At 39.1% G+C, this 16,403-nt stretch overlaps 1 protein-coding gene across 2 annotated transcripts in view; it reads right to left on the minus strand.

The window, feature by feature from the left end:
• Window positions 1-16,403, minus strand: part of LOC128691554 (synaptotagmin-7) — a 330,949-nt gene that overhangs the window by 17,259 nt on the left and 297,287 nt on the right. For both annotated transcript variants that reach the window (XM_070088885.1, XM_070088884.1), the window contains 2 exons: window positions 7,844-7,991; window positions 7,141-7,250 (listed from right to left, as the gene is read on the minus strand). In XM_070088885.1, the coding sequence (XP_069944986.1) occupies window positions 7,141-7,250; window positions 7,844-7,991 (258 nt within the window). The remainder of the gene's footprint in view (window positions 1-7,140; window positions 7,251-7,843; window positions 7,992-16,403) is intronic.

The following is a 16,403-nucleotide window of genomic DNA, read 5'->3' on the forward strand; positions in this document are numbered from 1 at the left end:
GAGATTTTAACCATCCAATTGATTTTCAAAAAGTTGAGAAAGTAGTATCAAGCAAGTCCATGGTCGACAGGAATATAATTGAATCTTGTTTCATAAAAAACAGTTTTGACAATAATATGAATATTTCCTTTGGTTTATATAAATTAGATCCATTTATAATTAATAGAATTTGGGAAGAATTTAATAATACACTGGACAAATAATAATTTTTTAAATTTTCTTGGGTAGAATAGTTTGTTGGTGAGTTGTGCAAAGGAACCATCCAGTTGGGCCGGCGCGCGTTAGGTGTTTAACCGTTGTGGGATCTGATAGTGAGGTGTTGGCCAGACCCCTTATATAGCTTCATTGGATGCTTTACTTTCATAGTTCCTTGATAATGTGAGTAGTCATGAAAGCGCTTGGAATTTCTCTATTCTTTCAGAGTGGTTGTTTTGCATATATATATATATATATATATATATATATATATATATATATATATATATATATATATATATATATATATATATATATATATATATACATATCCCTCGTTTTTCGTAATTAATCAGTTCCTGGAGCCCTCGTTTTTTACGTCAATTTTCCCCATAAGAAATCCAATTAATCCGTTCCTGACACCCAGAAGTATTAAAACAAAAAAAATTTTAACATGAAATACACATATAGTACATAAACAATACAATGGGAAATGATGAATGAAACATTAACAGCATAACACTTACCTTTATTGGAGATTCTTCTTAGTGTATGGGAGACTGGAGGAGGAGAGTGGATTGTTTATAGTTTGGAAGGGGAATCCTCTTCCATCAACACCTCAGGTACCATTTGCTTTTCTGGGGTTGCTTCTCTTCTCTGTTTCTTAATGCCACTAGGACCACCTTGAGAGTCACTGGAGTCCTGTCTCACAAAATAACTGTGGAGAGAGCTCTGTTTCTGGCGTCTCTTTAACACTTCCCTAAAATGGCCCAAGACTTTGTCACTGTACATGTTGCCAATATGGCTTGCAACAACCTTGTTAGGGTTATGTTTCTCCATAAGCTTTCCATCTTACCCCACAAAGTAAAAGTCTCTTTAATTTCTGAAGAAGGCACCTTCTTCCATCTCTCTTCCTCCTCCTCTGCAGCAAGATTCTGAGCTGCGAAGTGTTGCTCTTCCTGCCGAAGCTCTTGCAGCTCTTCAGTGGTGAGCTCTTCATTGTGGTCTTCCACCAATTCTTCCACATCCTCCAAACTCACATCCAACCCCATGGAACTCCCCACTGTCACAATTGATTTTACAACAGACATAGGCTCATTAGGGTCAGTCCCAAATCCTTCAAAATCCCTCTTGTCGACACAATCTGGCCACAATTTTCTCCAGGCAGAGTTCAAAGTCCTGGTAGTCACTCCCTTCCAAGCCATACCTATAAGGGTTATGCAGTGGAGGATGCTGAAGTGTTCTCTCCAAAATTCCCTTACGAGTGAGTGTCTGTGGTCACAGTCAAGCACCTGTGAAACATTGCTTTTGTGTAGAGTTTTTTAAAGTTTGCAATAACCTGCTGGTCCATGGGTTGGAGGAGAGGAGTGGTATTCGGGGGGCAAGAACTTTACTGTGATGAACCCAAACTCCTCGAAAATTAGGTCATCCAAGTTTGGAGTATGAGCAGGTGCATTGTCCATTACTAGCAGGCACTTGAGATCCAATTTCTTTTCCAGGAGATACTCCTTCACACTAGGGCCAAACACTTCATTGAACCACTCGACGAAAATTTCCCTCGTGACCCATGCCTTACTATTAGATTTCCAAAACACACACAATTTACTCTTCATAACATTATTTTTCCTGAACACTCTGGGATTTTCAGAATGGTACACTAGTAATGGCTTCACTTTGAAATCCCCACTAGCATTAGCACAGAACATTAGTGTCAGCCTGTCTTTCATAGGCTTGTGTCCTGGCATTGCCTTTTCCTCTTGTGTAATGAAGGTCCTCTTTGGCATTTTCTTCCAAAAGAGGCCTGTTTCGTCAAAATTGAACACTTGTTTAGGTTTCAGTCCTTCAGCCTCTATGTACTCCTGGAACTCATGCACATATTTTTCAGCCGCCTTGTGGTCCGAACTGGCAGCCTCACCATGCCTTACCACTAGTATGCCAGTACGATTCTTAAATCTCTCAAACCAGCCTTTGCTGGCCTTAAATTCACTCACTTCACCACTATTTGCAGGCAATTTCTTTACCAAATCTTCATGCAACTGCCTAGCCTTTTCACAAATAATCGAAGTCATAAGAGTATCTTCTGCTAATTGTTTCTCATTTATCCACACCAATAATAACTTCTCAACCTCTTCCAGTACTGGTGATCTCATTTTTGTCAGCATAGTTACTCCCTTCGCAACAACAGCATCCTTTATTTCCTTTTTCTTGGCCACTATGGAACATAAGGTTGTGAAGGGTTTCTTATACATCCTGGACAGTTCGGCCACACTTGTACCACTTTCATATTGTTCAATGATGGTTTTCTTAAATTCAATCGTATTTCTCACCTTCTTTACCACAGGCTTGGCACTTGGAGCGTTCTTTGGAGCCATGGTAGCTTATTTAGTACTTGCAAGCATTAAAATAAATGGAATATTATGAAATATTTCGCTGGAGCACGTGAGGGGACCTTCGCTCACTGGTACACAATGCCAGACTGGCTGCCGCCCCGGCTCACGCCGTGGGTATGCGTCCCGGACGAACTACGACTGGCGAGTCAACCTATGAAAAGCGAGTCCATGTTTATACGAAAATACCCCTATGATTGGCGAATTTTACGATTGCCGGGAACTACGAAAAGCGGGGACCACTGTATGTATATATATATATATATATATATATATATATATATATATATATATATATATATATATATATATATATATATATATATATATATATATATATATGTAGACTAGGCAAATCGCTTTCACTACTTTTTTTTTTTACACAAATCAATTTTACGGTTTAAGAGCTGTTATCCCCAGGATACGACCCACAACAGTCAATTAACACCCAGGTATCTACTCACTGCAAGGTGAACATTGCTTCAAGAAGAGGTATGATAAAGCTCATAGAGCAGGGAGAGTTACCTAGTAGCGACCAGTGAAGAGGCGAGGCCAGGAGCTGTGTCTCGACTCCTGCAACCACAACTAGATGAGTACAAGGGCAACAGGAGTAAGAAAACATGCCCAATGTTTCCACCCATACCGGGAATCGAACCACTGACACTCATTATGCTAGTTGAGTGTGTTACCATTTATTATGTTTGGCAACACCTGTTATATAAAATTATATAAAATCATAAATTAAAATTATAAATTATATAAAATTTATTTCTCTGATGCGCTTAAAATTTTATTGCACAAACTGCAATGTCATTGTAACCTGTTTTCGCTCTTACACTCGTTATAAGGCATTTATCAACACATATGTTACGCATTATTTTCACCCCAAGTGCTCAACTCATTTGAAATTTCCTGTAAAACTGAATAATCTTGATTTTTCTAATTTTTATTTTTGTTGGCGTTGTTCACAAGCTACGCTTTTTCTTACTCACATTCTTCAACATGTTTTGTATATGCTTTTAAAATCTTTCCCTTATTTCTTAGTTATCAAATGGGACCTTCTCCTTCATTTTCCTAGCTATTTCCTTTCCTAGACAACATGTTGGCAACTTTACTCCTCGTCTCACATCAGGTTAGGTTAGGTAAGGTTGAGGAATTGAAAAACTTATGCAACATCTGGGAATCTTTACTGAGGAAACGTTTCGCCACACAGTGGCAGGTCCCACTGTGATCCCGCCTCCTCCTGCTTCGACTCACCTGACTGCAGTATATAAACCACCTCTCTGGCCCTGTGCTGTACTTCCTACAAGAGTGATGGACTGAACACATCGATTCCAGGTTGAGGGACTGATTGCCTCAAACTCCTTCTCTCCTTACCCATTTCTACTTTGTATTGGACTGATGAAGCCACTGTGTGGAGAAACGTTTCTTCAGTAAAGATTCCCAGATGTTGCATAAGTGTCTCAATTCTTCAACTTATCGGTTTTCAAAACCATTCATCACATAGGTAAGGTTCGTCAGAAAACAGGACAGGTGTTTCCTGACGCGGGTCTTGGTCGTATGATGACCCGCAGCTGGAGTTTTTGGCCAACTGACCGAGGCCTTACCCAGGCTTACCAGTTCCACCCCTTTAAAACTTAAGGTTATGATTATAACCACTGAGTTTTCACCTCTTCATTTTTTCCAATGAGCTTCCGATTAATTTGGAAATACATATGAGCAAAATGTTTGAATTTGTCCATAAAGGTTTATTTTATGTTTCATTTAAATTCATTTGCAATGACCTTTCCCTACTGAATTTCTGCTGCCATCAGCAAAAACAGCTTTTTTTCAGTGACTCTTGTTAATTATGCCTTTTGCATATTTTTAGAAGGATTTTTTTTTACGTCATTGCCTTTTACTGCCATTTTTGCAGACGCTGTTAAATTATTATAGTTTATTTCACCTCATTGTACCTTTATAGTTATCATTACGACAGACGATATTAAAGTTAAAACTGTCTCTGCTTATAGCACAAGCCTCGGTTTAACAATAACTAATACATTTAACATAAATTTGCTTGCGCCAGTCTAGTGGCGCAAACGCACTGCCATCTTGTTTTTATTTTAGGTATTCGTTAATTCTGCTTTTGTTAAATATTTATACTGTTATTGCTTTCGACTGGTGCTTTGTTGTGTTTACGTAGAGGCCCAAGCTGAGGTGGTAGTGGTTGTTGTGGTTGTGGTGAAAGCATTGGGGGTGCTAGTGATGGAAGAGGTTATAACAATGGGAAAGGTGGTTGTTAGGGTTGAGGTGGTGGTGGTGGTGGTGGTGGTGGTGGTGGTGGTGGTGGTGGTGGTGGGTGCAGTGGTTGTAGTGGTTGTTAGGGTTGAGGTGGTAGTAATGATGGGTTCACTGGTTGTAGTGGTCGTGGAGATAATAGTAGCTTTTCTCGGTGGTTCGGTGGTGGTGGTGTCTGTGTTGGTTGTGGTGGTGACGGTTGTGGTAATTGTAGTAGTTGTGGAAGCAGTAACTGTTGTAATGGTGGCGGTGGTAGTGGTGATTGTTGTAGTGATGGTGGTTGCTTTGGTGAACATTGTAGTGGTTGTTGCAGTGACTGTATTGGTTGTGGTGGTGGTTGTAGTGGTTGTGCGGTGGTTGTACTGACTGTGATAAAGATGTGGTAAAGAAGTGTCCGGGACCCAAGACTGTTCAACGGCCTTCTACCAGCCATAAGGGGAATTACCAATATAACCCTGGCTGCCTTCAAGAGGGAGCTGGATGGATACCTAATCAGTACCTGACCAGCCGGGCTGTGGTTCGTACGTCGGACTACTTGTGGCCAGCAGTAACAGCATCGTTGATCAGGCCCTGATCCATCGGGAGGCCTGGTCATGGACCGAGCTGCGGGGGTGTTGATCCCCGGAATACCCTCTAGGTAGACTCCAGGTTGTACACTGCCCGACAAACACTGCATCGACAAACGCTGCTAGCCACCGAGGTCAGCTAGCCTAAGAACCTGGCCTCTCCCATCACACACCTTTTCCACACAGCTCTGACACACTCCCAGACGCCCGGAGTCTTTGCATAAACTAGAGCCGGATTTGCATTCGACCCCCGTAGCCAGCTGGAACAAGGATGACTGGGAGCCAGGATTAGAGGACTCGGAGTCCGAAGGAGGGACTGGGAATACGAACTGGTGGGGTGAGAAGGAAGGAACTGGGAAGGAAGGAGGGGGTGGGAAGCTGGAGGATTAGAAGGAAGTTAGAGAAAAGATTAGGAAGAGGCTCAGAAGATTGGAATGAGAATTGTGGAGAGGAATGAAGGGTGGGGGAGAGGAATGAAAGGCACGGAAGTGGACTGAGAGGCAGAGAGAAAAGCATTGGAGAGGAACAAAAGGAGAATCGTATGAGTAAGAAGGGGAAGCGAGGCGAAAGATTTCGAGGGGAAGGATGATCATACGCCGTGGAAGTGATCGTACACTATAGGGGTGATCATACACCGTAAGGGTAATCATACACGATTTCCAGGGTAGTGAAATGAATGTATCATGATTTTCAAGGTAGCAAAATGAATGTGTATTGATTCGAGGAGCTGCAGCACATGAGTCAACTCTTGTAAATGTTTACCTCTGAAACTTTATTATTTTGTAAAGTTTTTACAAAATTATACTATTAACATGTGTCACATTGTTAAACATGTGAATCGGCTGCGACCAGCCGAGATTAGATCCTGCGACACATTCTCCCCCACCTCAAAAAACAAAAAACGTTCACATTGCCTTATCTACTTAACCAACGATCCTTCAAAGATCACCTAGCCTCTAGAGGCCTTGAGCTTGCCACTACCACGAGTGTCCTCGGATCACGAATAACACCTAGCTCCACTGGGTGCTTGATCTTTAAAGGATCGCTGGTTAAGTAGATAAGGCAATGTGAACGTTTTTCTGTCTTTTGAGGCGCGGGAGAATATGTCGCAGGATATATATATATATATATATATATATATATATATATATATATATATATATATATATATATATATATATATATATATATATATATATATATATATATATACAATAAGATCACAGAAAACAGGTGATTATAGAATAAACAAAACAATCACTGTGAAAGAATAGTGAAATTCCAAGCGCTTTCGTGACTTCTCACATTATCATAGTTCCTTGATAATGTGAGGAGTCACGAAAGCACTTGGAATCTCTCAATCCACAGCGGGATTCGAACCAACAAACTCTGCATCAAAGTACGAAGTACTTTTGTCACACAGTCGGACCCCAGATATAAGTATGGGCCCCTAGCCTAAGCTAGGCGGTGTATCCCATTCCACGGAGCACCAGGCTTGTGATAAGTTATTTCATCAAATCCCGCCACATGCAGTGAATTGGTTGTCTTGCAGAAGTACTATGGACTTTGATGCAGTGCGTGTATTTTCGAACCCTGCTGTGAACTGAGAGACAATGTTCGCAAATAATTTCGCATGTCTAAGACTTTTTAAGCATTCCAAAATCTTTTTTGAAGTTCACTCAGTTACTGCAGCCATAAACAGAACGACTCACCTGGCAGAGGGGAATGTGAACTTCACCTATAGAGTCGTCCCTAGAAAAGCGATCGTAGTCGAATACATGAAGGTGGAGCACTCGACTCTGTAGCTTCTGAATAGGAAACCCTGTGGACCGAAGATAGTGTTGATTATGCGAGTCTGGCAGTGATGCAAGCTAGAACTTGGGAGGGGAGGGAGAGAGAGGGAGGGAGGGATAGAGAGGGAGAGAAGAAGAGAGGGAGATGGTGGCAAGTATCTGAGAGGTAGGGGAAATTAAAGGCAGGTAGAGAAAACGAAGGGTGGTAGGTAAGAGAAAGGAAAAGACGTAGATATAATTTAAGAAAGTAGAGAAGAGATGTGGATGTAGAGATAATGTAGGTAGATAAGAGGGAGCAAGGAAGGCAAGAGTGTATTAGGTAAAGAAGTGAAGAAAAGAGAAATATGATACAGATATGAAAGAAGGAAGTAGGGAAGAGAGGAAGTTGATATATGCAAAATATGCAAGTACACACACAAGAAAGAGCATATGCAAAAATGTACACACACACACACACACAAGAATGCACACTCACAAGAAAGTGAACACACAAGAATGTACACATATAAAATGTACACACAACTAGTGTGCACACACACTGAAGACGGGGCTCCACAGTATTAGCTTTGCTCCTGGTAGTAAGTATACGCCATCACACACATGCACTCTCTCTGTCCCTCACCTTCGAAGTAGAAAGTCTCATGCCACTTGGGATGGAGTGTTCGTCTCTTAATCTTGGTCTCAAGTTTGTGTTTCTTGTCTGGCAGAAGTGTGACTCTGACGTAGGGGTCGCTCGTCCCACTCAAGTCCTTTGCTGGTAGTTCCTTAGCCTGTTGAGGAAGGCAGGGAGTCAGACGCAGTGTTGGAGGTATTAGTGATAGTGGTGTTGGTGGTGTTGGAATGGGTGGTGATGGTGGTATTGGAGTGTAAGCGATCAGTGTGACTGTGTTGGTGACGTCAGAGCGTGTGTGTTCGTGATGTCAGTTTGGTTTTTAGGTGATGTCAATGAGGCTATGTTGTGATGCCATTGTGGTTGTGTTGGTGATGATGATTATGATGAGAGAGAGAGAGAGAGAGAAAGAGACAGAGAGAGAGAGAGAGAGAGAGAGAGAGAGAGAGAGAGAGAGAGAGAGAGAGAAAGAGAAAGAGAAAGAGAGAGAGAGAGAGAGAGAGAGAGAGAGAGCGAGAGAGAGAGAGAGAGAGAGAGAGAGAGAGAGAGAGAGAGAGAGAGAGAGAGAGAGAGAGGCAATTTGGAAGTTACACAAGTTCCGAAAACAGAAAAAGAGGAAAACTTCTAACAAACACGAAAAGCATAAAATAAGAAAAGTCCGCGAAGCTCTTAAAACCGCAAAAGGTGGACTCAAGTTTGTACAGAGATAATTGCAAAAATTTAACTCAGTTCGTATACAACTTTCGTCAGCACATGAGACCAGATTCCCATCTATTCAAAGTGTCAGAAATTCTTAGAACCTCTTAGGTTCTGAAATATATTGCAAGTCTGATAGTTCTAGACTATGAGTTTCCACTTCTTTGACTAACATATAAAAATACCTTAAACTCTTCAATATTTGTTTCTTATGTAATTTGGTTATTGGCTGTTAACAGTACGTAAGCATATATATATATATATATATATATATATATATATATATATATATATATATATATATATATATATATATATATATATATATATATATATATATATATATATATATATGTATGTATGTCGTGCCGAATAGGTAGAACCTGCGATCTTGGCTTAAATAGCAACGTTCATCTTGCCATATAGGACAAGTGAAAATTTGTGTATGCAATAATTTCGCCAAACTCATTCTGAACCTAACGAAAAAAATATATTTCATTGTGTTTGTTTAGTATTAAATTATTGTAAACAAATCTAAAATATATTTAGTTGGGTTAGGCTAAAATAAATTGCGCTTGTTATAATAAGGTTAGGTAAGTTTTCTAAGTTCCTTTTGGTGCAAAATTATAAATTTTTACATCAACATTAATGAAAAAAATATATCTTTAAACGAATAAGAGAAAATTTTAGAAAGGACTTAATTTTAAATGAGTTCTTGCTAATCGACCAGTTTTACATATTCGGCACGACATATATATATATATATATATATATATATATATATATATATATATATATATATATATATATATATAAATATATATATATTATATATATATATATATATATATATATATATATATATATATATATATATATATATATATATATATATATATATATATATATATATATATATATATATATATATATATGCATGCAAAACATCCACTGTGAAAGAACAGTGAGATTCCAAGCGCTTTCGTGACTACTCACATTATCAAGGAACAATAAAAGTAATGCATTAGAGGAAGGCATATAAAGGGTCTAGATCACACCTCACCATCACATCCCACAACAAAGCAACACCTGACGCGCGACTCATAAGAAAGAGAACACTGCAGCAGGCCCGCTGGCCCAACTAAACAGGTCCTTCATGGCAACCCACAAACAAACTATTCTACCCAAGAATTAAGATTTATATGTGCAATGTATTATTAAATTCTTCCCAAATTTTATTAATTATAAATACATCTAATTGCATATATATATATATATATATATATATATATATATATATATATATATATATATATATATATATATATATATATATATATATATATATATATATATATATATATATATTATGTTCCAGTAAGTCTGTGAGACGTTCAGAAAAGTTCTATAAACTTCCAAAGTTGAGAGACAAGAAAAAATCTGGTCATGATTTCTTGATTAAAAATGGATTAAGGAACTTAAAGTTGGAATCCAAGGTTTACAAGTTAAAGCTGAAAGATAGCTCTTGGAGCGGACTGGGGCTCTTTGATTTTGTTGAAGCTCTTAGAATGTATTGAAACTCTTGCAGTACACTGAAGCTCATGAAATTTATGAAGGATATGCGAATCGTTTGATGATCTTAGAATGAACTGAAGCTCTTGGAGTTAACTGAAACCTCTTACAGTAATTTATAACTCTTAAGATGAAATGAAACTCTTGGGAGGGATTAAAACTCTTGGGATGAAATGAAATTCTTTAAAAAATTAAAGCTAATGGAATCAATTAGAACTCAGTAAATCTCTTGAAATGGAGAAGAGCTTTTAGGTGGATTGAGACTCTTTGAATAAAGAGGAACTTCTGAAATAAATTAAAGCATTCGTTATAAATCAAAGTTCTTTGAAAAGATTGAAGCTCTTGAGAAGGACTGAAGCCATTGGGTTTGACTGAACACGCTGGAAAGGAGTAAAACTCTTTGGATAGGCTTAAGCTCTTGAGATAGAGGGAAACTCTTGGGATAGACTGAGACCCTCTCGACAATCTGTAGCTGTTGGGATACACGGGAACTTTCGTGGTAGATTTAAGCTCAATGAATAAACTGAGTTTCTTGGAATGGATTAAATTAGTGGGATGAATGAAAGTTTTTGTCAGTCCAAAGCTTTTGGAATAGGTTGAAGTTCTTGATACAATAAAAAAAAAGAGATAAGATTGAAGATCTTAAAATATATTAAAGTTATCGAAATAAACTGAGTATCTTGGAATAAACTGAATATATTGGAATGGGGTGAAACTCTTGAGATACATTGAAACTTTCGGAGTATAGTGAAGCACTTCAATAAGCGGAAGTTTTTTGGAATATATTTAGACTCTTGTGAATAAGGCTTTTGGAGTAGATTGAGACTTTTGAGATAGTTTGATTTTTTTTGTGATGACCTTAAGTTCGGGCGTGAGTGCACGCATCCCGTCCTCTTAATGACAAAACATTTCAGTGTTGTAATGACAGTCAAATGGGTGACTGGTGAAGTCACTTTAAACAGTGAAAGAATGACATAGTTATTTCTACGTCCTCAGCAGTTGATCGTTTTCTGTTCAAGCAGAACTGTATTTCTTTTTTCAACTCTGGTACGTAAGTGAGAAATTCACTTAAGTAAAGAGGATGAGTTTGACACACGGAATGTTTGAAAGACGTCTCAGCATCATCCAGAAAGGCAGAGAATTCTTTAATGATTAACTACAGTTGTAAGCGTCTTCAGACGGCCTCAAGGGCAGGGGACAGTGCTTCGTCAGTGCATTAACCGTGAACACGGTTTAATTAAACCTCTGTGACGCGATTTGAAAAAAACTGGGTGCATTTTATTTTCCGTGACTATGTCTTCGTCCGGTGGAACGACCTCGGCTGAAGCGAACATTTAAAAGCGCACTCTTATTGCATGGGAAATAGCACTATGATTTAACTTGGGCAAAATATCTATGGTACAGGTTTATATAAAGTTAAATATATGCATATAACAAAAGAAAAAAAGACAGTGCTAGGCAAGTGTAAGAAGATAAATGAGGGACGGAGTAGAGGAATATAGTACGTGGATAGGAGTAACCGTAATTATGATTGTTATTTTTATTAATTATTGTTGTTGTTAACGCATTTACTTCAAAAATATGACCGTAATGTTTAGTATTACATCGCGCAAGGATTCATATAATATGGAGTAAAAGACACTGGTCAACAGTGTAAATAAACACAGAAAATAAACAGAGTAAGAGGAGTAATGAATATATCTGCTTGAGGTTGAGGTCTGCTGAAGAGAGTCTCAGACTGAGGTTGCAATATCCGCTGCTTCTCTTACTGTCTCTTCACTTTCCCTTTTAGATTCATTTGTAATTTTATATGGATGTTTGGTAACGTGAGAGGTGTTATGCATATTAGTGACCATGAACAGTGTTACTTCATCTCAAGAAGACTGTTACTTAATTCAAGAAGAGTGTTAATTTCAAGGAAAATGTTACTTAATCTCAAAAAGTGTTACTTAATCTCAAGAAGAGTGTTACCTCATTAACTCAATAAGTAATGAACTCATTTCTCGACAACATTATCAAATAACAGATACGGTTGTATAAAACATATTTCGCACTCTTAATAAAGGAACTTTCGTACTATCGAATACAAGCTCTCTTATAGTAAGCAAACAAGAGCCAAAAACATCGTCCTCTGGGTTAAGACAGTGCTTAAAATACACCTCCACAAATCAACACTTTGAGCAATCCCCTTTAAACAAACAATGGAGAAGATTTTCTTTACGAACATACTTCAATAACATTCACTAAAACGAATGCCTTCCCACTTCACCCTCCCCCCTCCCTTCCCCACTGCCTTCCTCTTCAAAAAACTCTCCATTAAATAAGCACCGACAAGAGTCTCTTTTGAATTGTATAAAAATGGGGACTGTCCCTCATTAAGCGAAATCTGGGAACGCTCCAATATTGCACCGACTCTCTCTTGAGGGGCTGGAGACACAATCACGGCTTTATTATTTGGTAGAAGAGTTGTGTGTGTTCCCGCAAGTAACTCATTTTCACTATTTAATTTTAATTTCTTTTCTCAGAGTGTACTAACAGAGCCTGTGGAAGAAGCCTTCCCAAGAACATTCTTGGCGAAGACTTCCAACCCCACTTATTTCCTGAACCAGTTGCAACAATGTTATTATGAATTTTTATAAAGTATTGACAGTGGCTTGAAAAAACACAAGAGCTTATATATCAAACAAGCAGTTGGGCTGTTGGTAGTGAGCAGTTAACTATAAACATTGTGTAGTGAACGTACTATATAGTAGTACCTGTCCATATTACCTGGAGTTGGGTTGTCAAATATTTTATAGCCTTCACATTATTATAGTAAAGCACAGGATTAGCAGACGCCTCGCCTCAAGTTAGACCCCCATTTAGTTTCCTAGAGTTATAATTGTGTTACTAAGAATACTTTTCCAACAGACAGGCATTGACTCACCGAATCATTATCAAATTTTAAATTTTAATATAGCGTCTTTCCTGCCATTTTTAATAAAAATATAAACATATATACCCTACCTCAGTGGTGGTCTCCCACCGAGGTAGGGTGACCCGGAAAAGAAGAAACACTTTCATTATCACTCCGTTACTGTCTTGCTAGAGGTACGCCATCATTACAGCTTAGAATAATCTCCAAACTGCAATATTCCCAACCCATCCTTCAGCGTGCAGGCATTGTACTTCCCAACTCCAGGATTCACGTCCCGCTAACCAGTTTCCCTGACTCCCTTCATAAATATTATTTGCTCACACTCCAACACCACGTCGAGTTATAAGTACCATTTGCCTTTATTAACTCCTAACACGCTCGCACGCGCCTGTTGGATGTCCGAACCCCATACATTCAAAACGTCCTTTGTTCCTTTTCTAGGACGCCCCCTTCCCCTCCTTTCTTCAGATACAGATTTATACACCTTCAAAGTTAGCCTAATTTGCTCCATCTTCTGTAAGTGTCCAGATCATCTCAACAACCCCTTTTCAGTCCTCTGAATAATACTTTTAGTAACTTTACATCCACTTTTAATCTCCAAACTACAGATTCTCTGCGTAATATTCACACCATACATTGCCCTCAGAAACGATATCTCCACTGTCTTCAGCTTCCTTGCTGCCACATTTAAATACCATGCTTCAAACATATATAAGAATGTTGGTACCCCTATACTTTCATACATTCCCCTTTTTGCCTCTACTGATAATGTTCTGTCTTCACAGATGCCTCATTGTACTACCCAACTTTTTCCTCTTGTCAATTATATGGTTCATTTCATCTTTCATAGACCCGTCTACCGACAGATCCACTCCCAAATTCTGACCATATTCACTTCCTTCTTCCAGTCTGATACCCCCATCTTTCATTACCTAAATTTTTTGTTACTCTCATCACTTTGCTCTTTCCTATGTTCACTTTTAATTTCATTCTTTTACATACTCTCCCAAATTAGTCTACCAATCTTTGCAACTTCTCTTCAGAATCTCCCCCGAGAACCGTGTCACAGTGTCACCGTGCCCTCATGTCAGCTCCCGCTTTGTATAAGATTCTTGTAACTTCATCCCACACCTCTCCCACGCCCTCGCATTCACTTATTTTAAAACCCCATGGTGAGATCACACATTCCTGTCTAAGACCTACTTTTACTGGAAAATAATCTCCCTCTCTTCTGCATACTCTAACCCGAGCCTCACTATCCTCATTAAAACTCTTAACAGCTTTAAGTAATCTTCCACTTATTCCATTTATTTGCTAAATCTGCCGACTGTTGTGCAAATAAATCCCTTGTTTGCACAACAGTCGCAAACAAGGGATTTGAACAATGCAAAACAAGCCAGTAGGCGATGGAAAACATTAGCTCTGGGCTTTTCGCACTTCTGTATTTTTTCAGGAGCTATGCAGTTTTGCATGAGTTGCAGGAGTTAGGTTGAGGGGAAGGTTCTCTCTGAGGAAGGAGTGTGAAGTGCCTGCAACACGGCCCACACTGGGCACATCACACTCTTTCCTCTGATAAAAATCTCTTCAACCTACCTGCTGCAACTCTTTTAACCCTTAAACTGTCCAAACAGATCTATGTTCACATGCGTAGTGCTCCAAAAGTAGATCTACATTTTTTTACATACTTTCAAATGTTGAAAAAACGTAGATCTACGTTTGGACAGTTTAACATAAGAACATAAGAACATAAGAAAGGAGGATCACTGCAGCAGGCCTGTTGGCCCATACTAGGCAGGTCCTTTACAATTCATCCCACTAACAAAACATTTGCTCAGTCCCACACTGTTCAATATTCTAATTAATGCATTACTTAATGCTATGCCTAGTCAGCCCCATAATTATGTGATTAGTTTTGCTGATGATATAATGATTCACACCACCGGATTCTCCAACACCCAAAACATTCTTAATCATGTACTAGCCTCGTGTCAGGACCTGGGGTTGATAATCTCTACTGATAAAACAAAGATACTCAATAGGCGTCCTCCTCAACAGAGAGGCACAGTTCGTCAGATCCAATTGCATGATGGGTCTCTTCTAGAATATGTAAGCAGATACAGGTATCTAGGCTTTGAGGTTCCACTACTTGGACCTGTTGTAACAAGACTTTGTCGCCAATACAAAGAACGACTAAGAGCACTTAGAGTTGTGGCAGGGCTTCACCCCAGGTATGGTGCTAATGTTAAAATTGTGAAAATGATGTATCTTGCTTATATTAGATCATTGGTTGATTATGCTGCGCCACTACTTGCTCTTGTGTCTGACTGGAAGCTTGGAGGGCTGGAAAAACTGCAGAACGAAGCAATGAGGATCATCCTAGGATGCCCTCGTACTGCCAAAATTTTAAATATGCAAAAAGAACTTGATATTCCAAGCATCAGAGATCGTGTTACTGAAAGAAATATCCTAATTGGGGTTAATATGCTCAGGCAAGCTCATTCAAACCCCTGCACAGAAGCCCTCCAAACTTTCCTCAGCACTGGTGAACACTCCTCCAGATGGATCGAAAAGACTGGAACCGACCTCCGCATGAATCAGATACATGATCTATGTCAAGTAAGGCAACAGCGGCACTTCTCCGCTCCATGGAATATTACCCCATTCCAAACTACCATTCCTCCATTTCCCCCCAAACTACTTCTTAAATCACAACCAAAACTTCGCCTTGAAGCCAAACATGAGGCCTTAAGCTGTATTGATAACTTAGTCACACAGCACACACTCTCGCAAATTATTTACGTTGATGGTTCTGTTCACCAATCCACTGGTGCAGCTGGTAGTGCTGCTGTTGTCGTACAGAGTGATGGCTCTCTTAAAGAAATTGGAGCACGCATCAATAATTGGGCCTCTACCCTTCAGACAGAACTGTTTGCCATACTCCTTGCACTGAAATGCATCTATGTATCAAAGATTGACAGTTTAATTGTAACTGATTCTCTGTCATCCATAAATGCTCTCAACTCATTAAGCATAAATTGTGGCATGCTTGTGTCAGAAGCCAGACACAGGTATGGTAGGATTGTGGACAGTGGAGTCAGAGTGCACATGCTGTGGATTCCATCTCACATTGGTCTTCAGATGCATGATAGAACTGATAAATTGGCTAAGCTGTATGCTTTCAAAGAGGGAGTAGATTACAATCTTGGCTTGTCAGGTAGTAGTTTGAGAACAATAATACGAAAAGAACTTCAGCTGAATTTTATGGACTTAAGGCTCAGGGAGATTGACACCAGTGAGTCCATCTATCATCATTCTATCATGCAGGAGGAGCCACATGTCTATGGTGCATCCAACAAAATAAGCAGACTCTTGGATGTCACTACCGCC

Source organism: Cherax quadricarinatus, chromosome 26 (assembly GCF_038502225.1).
Source record: "Cherax quadricarinatus isolate ZL_2023a chromosome 26, ASM3850222v1, whole genome shotgun sequence".
Taxonomy (NCBI): domain Eukaryota; kingdom Metazoa; phylum Arthropoda; class Malacostraca; order Decapoda; family Parastacidae; genus Cherax; species Cherax quadricarinatus.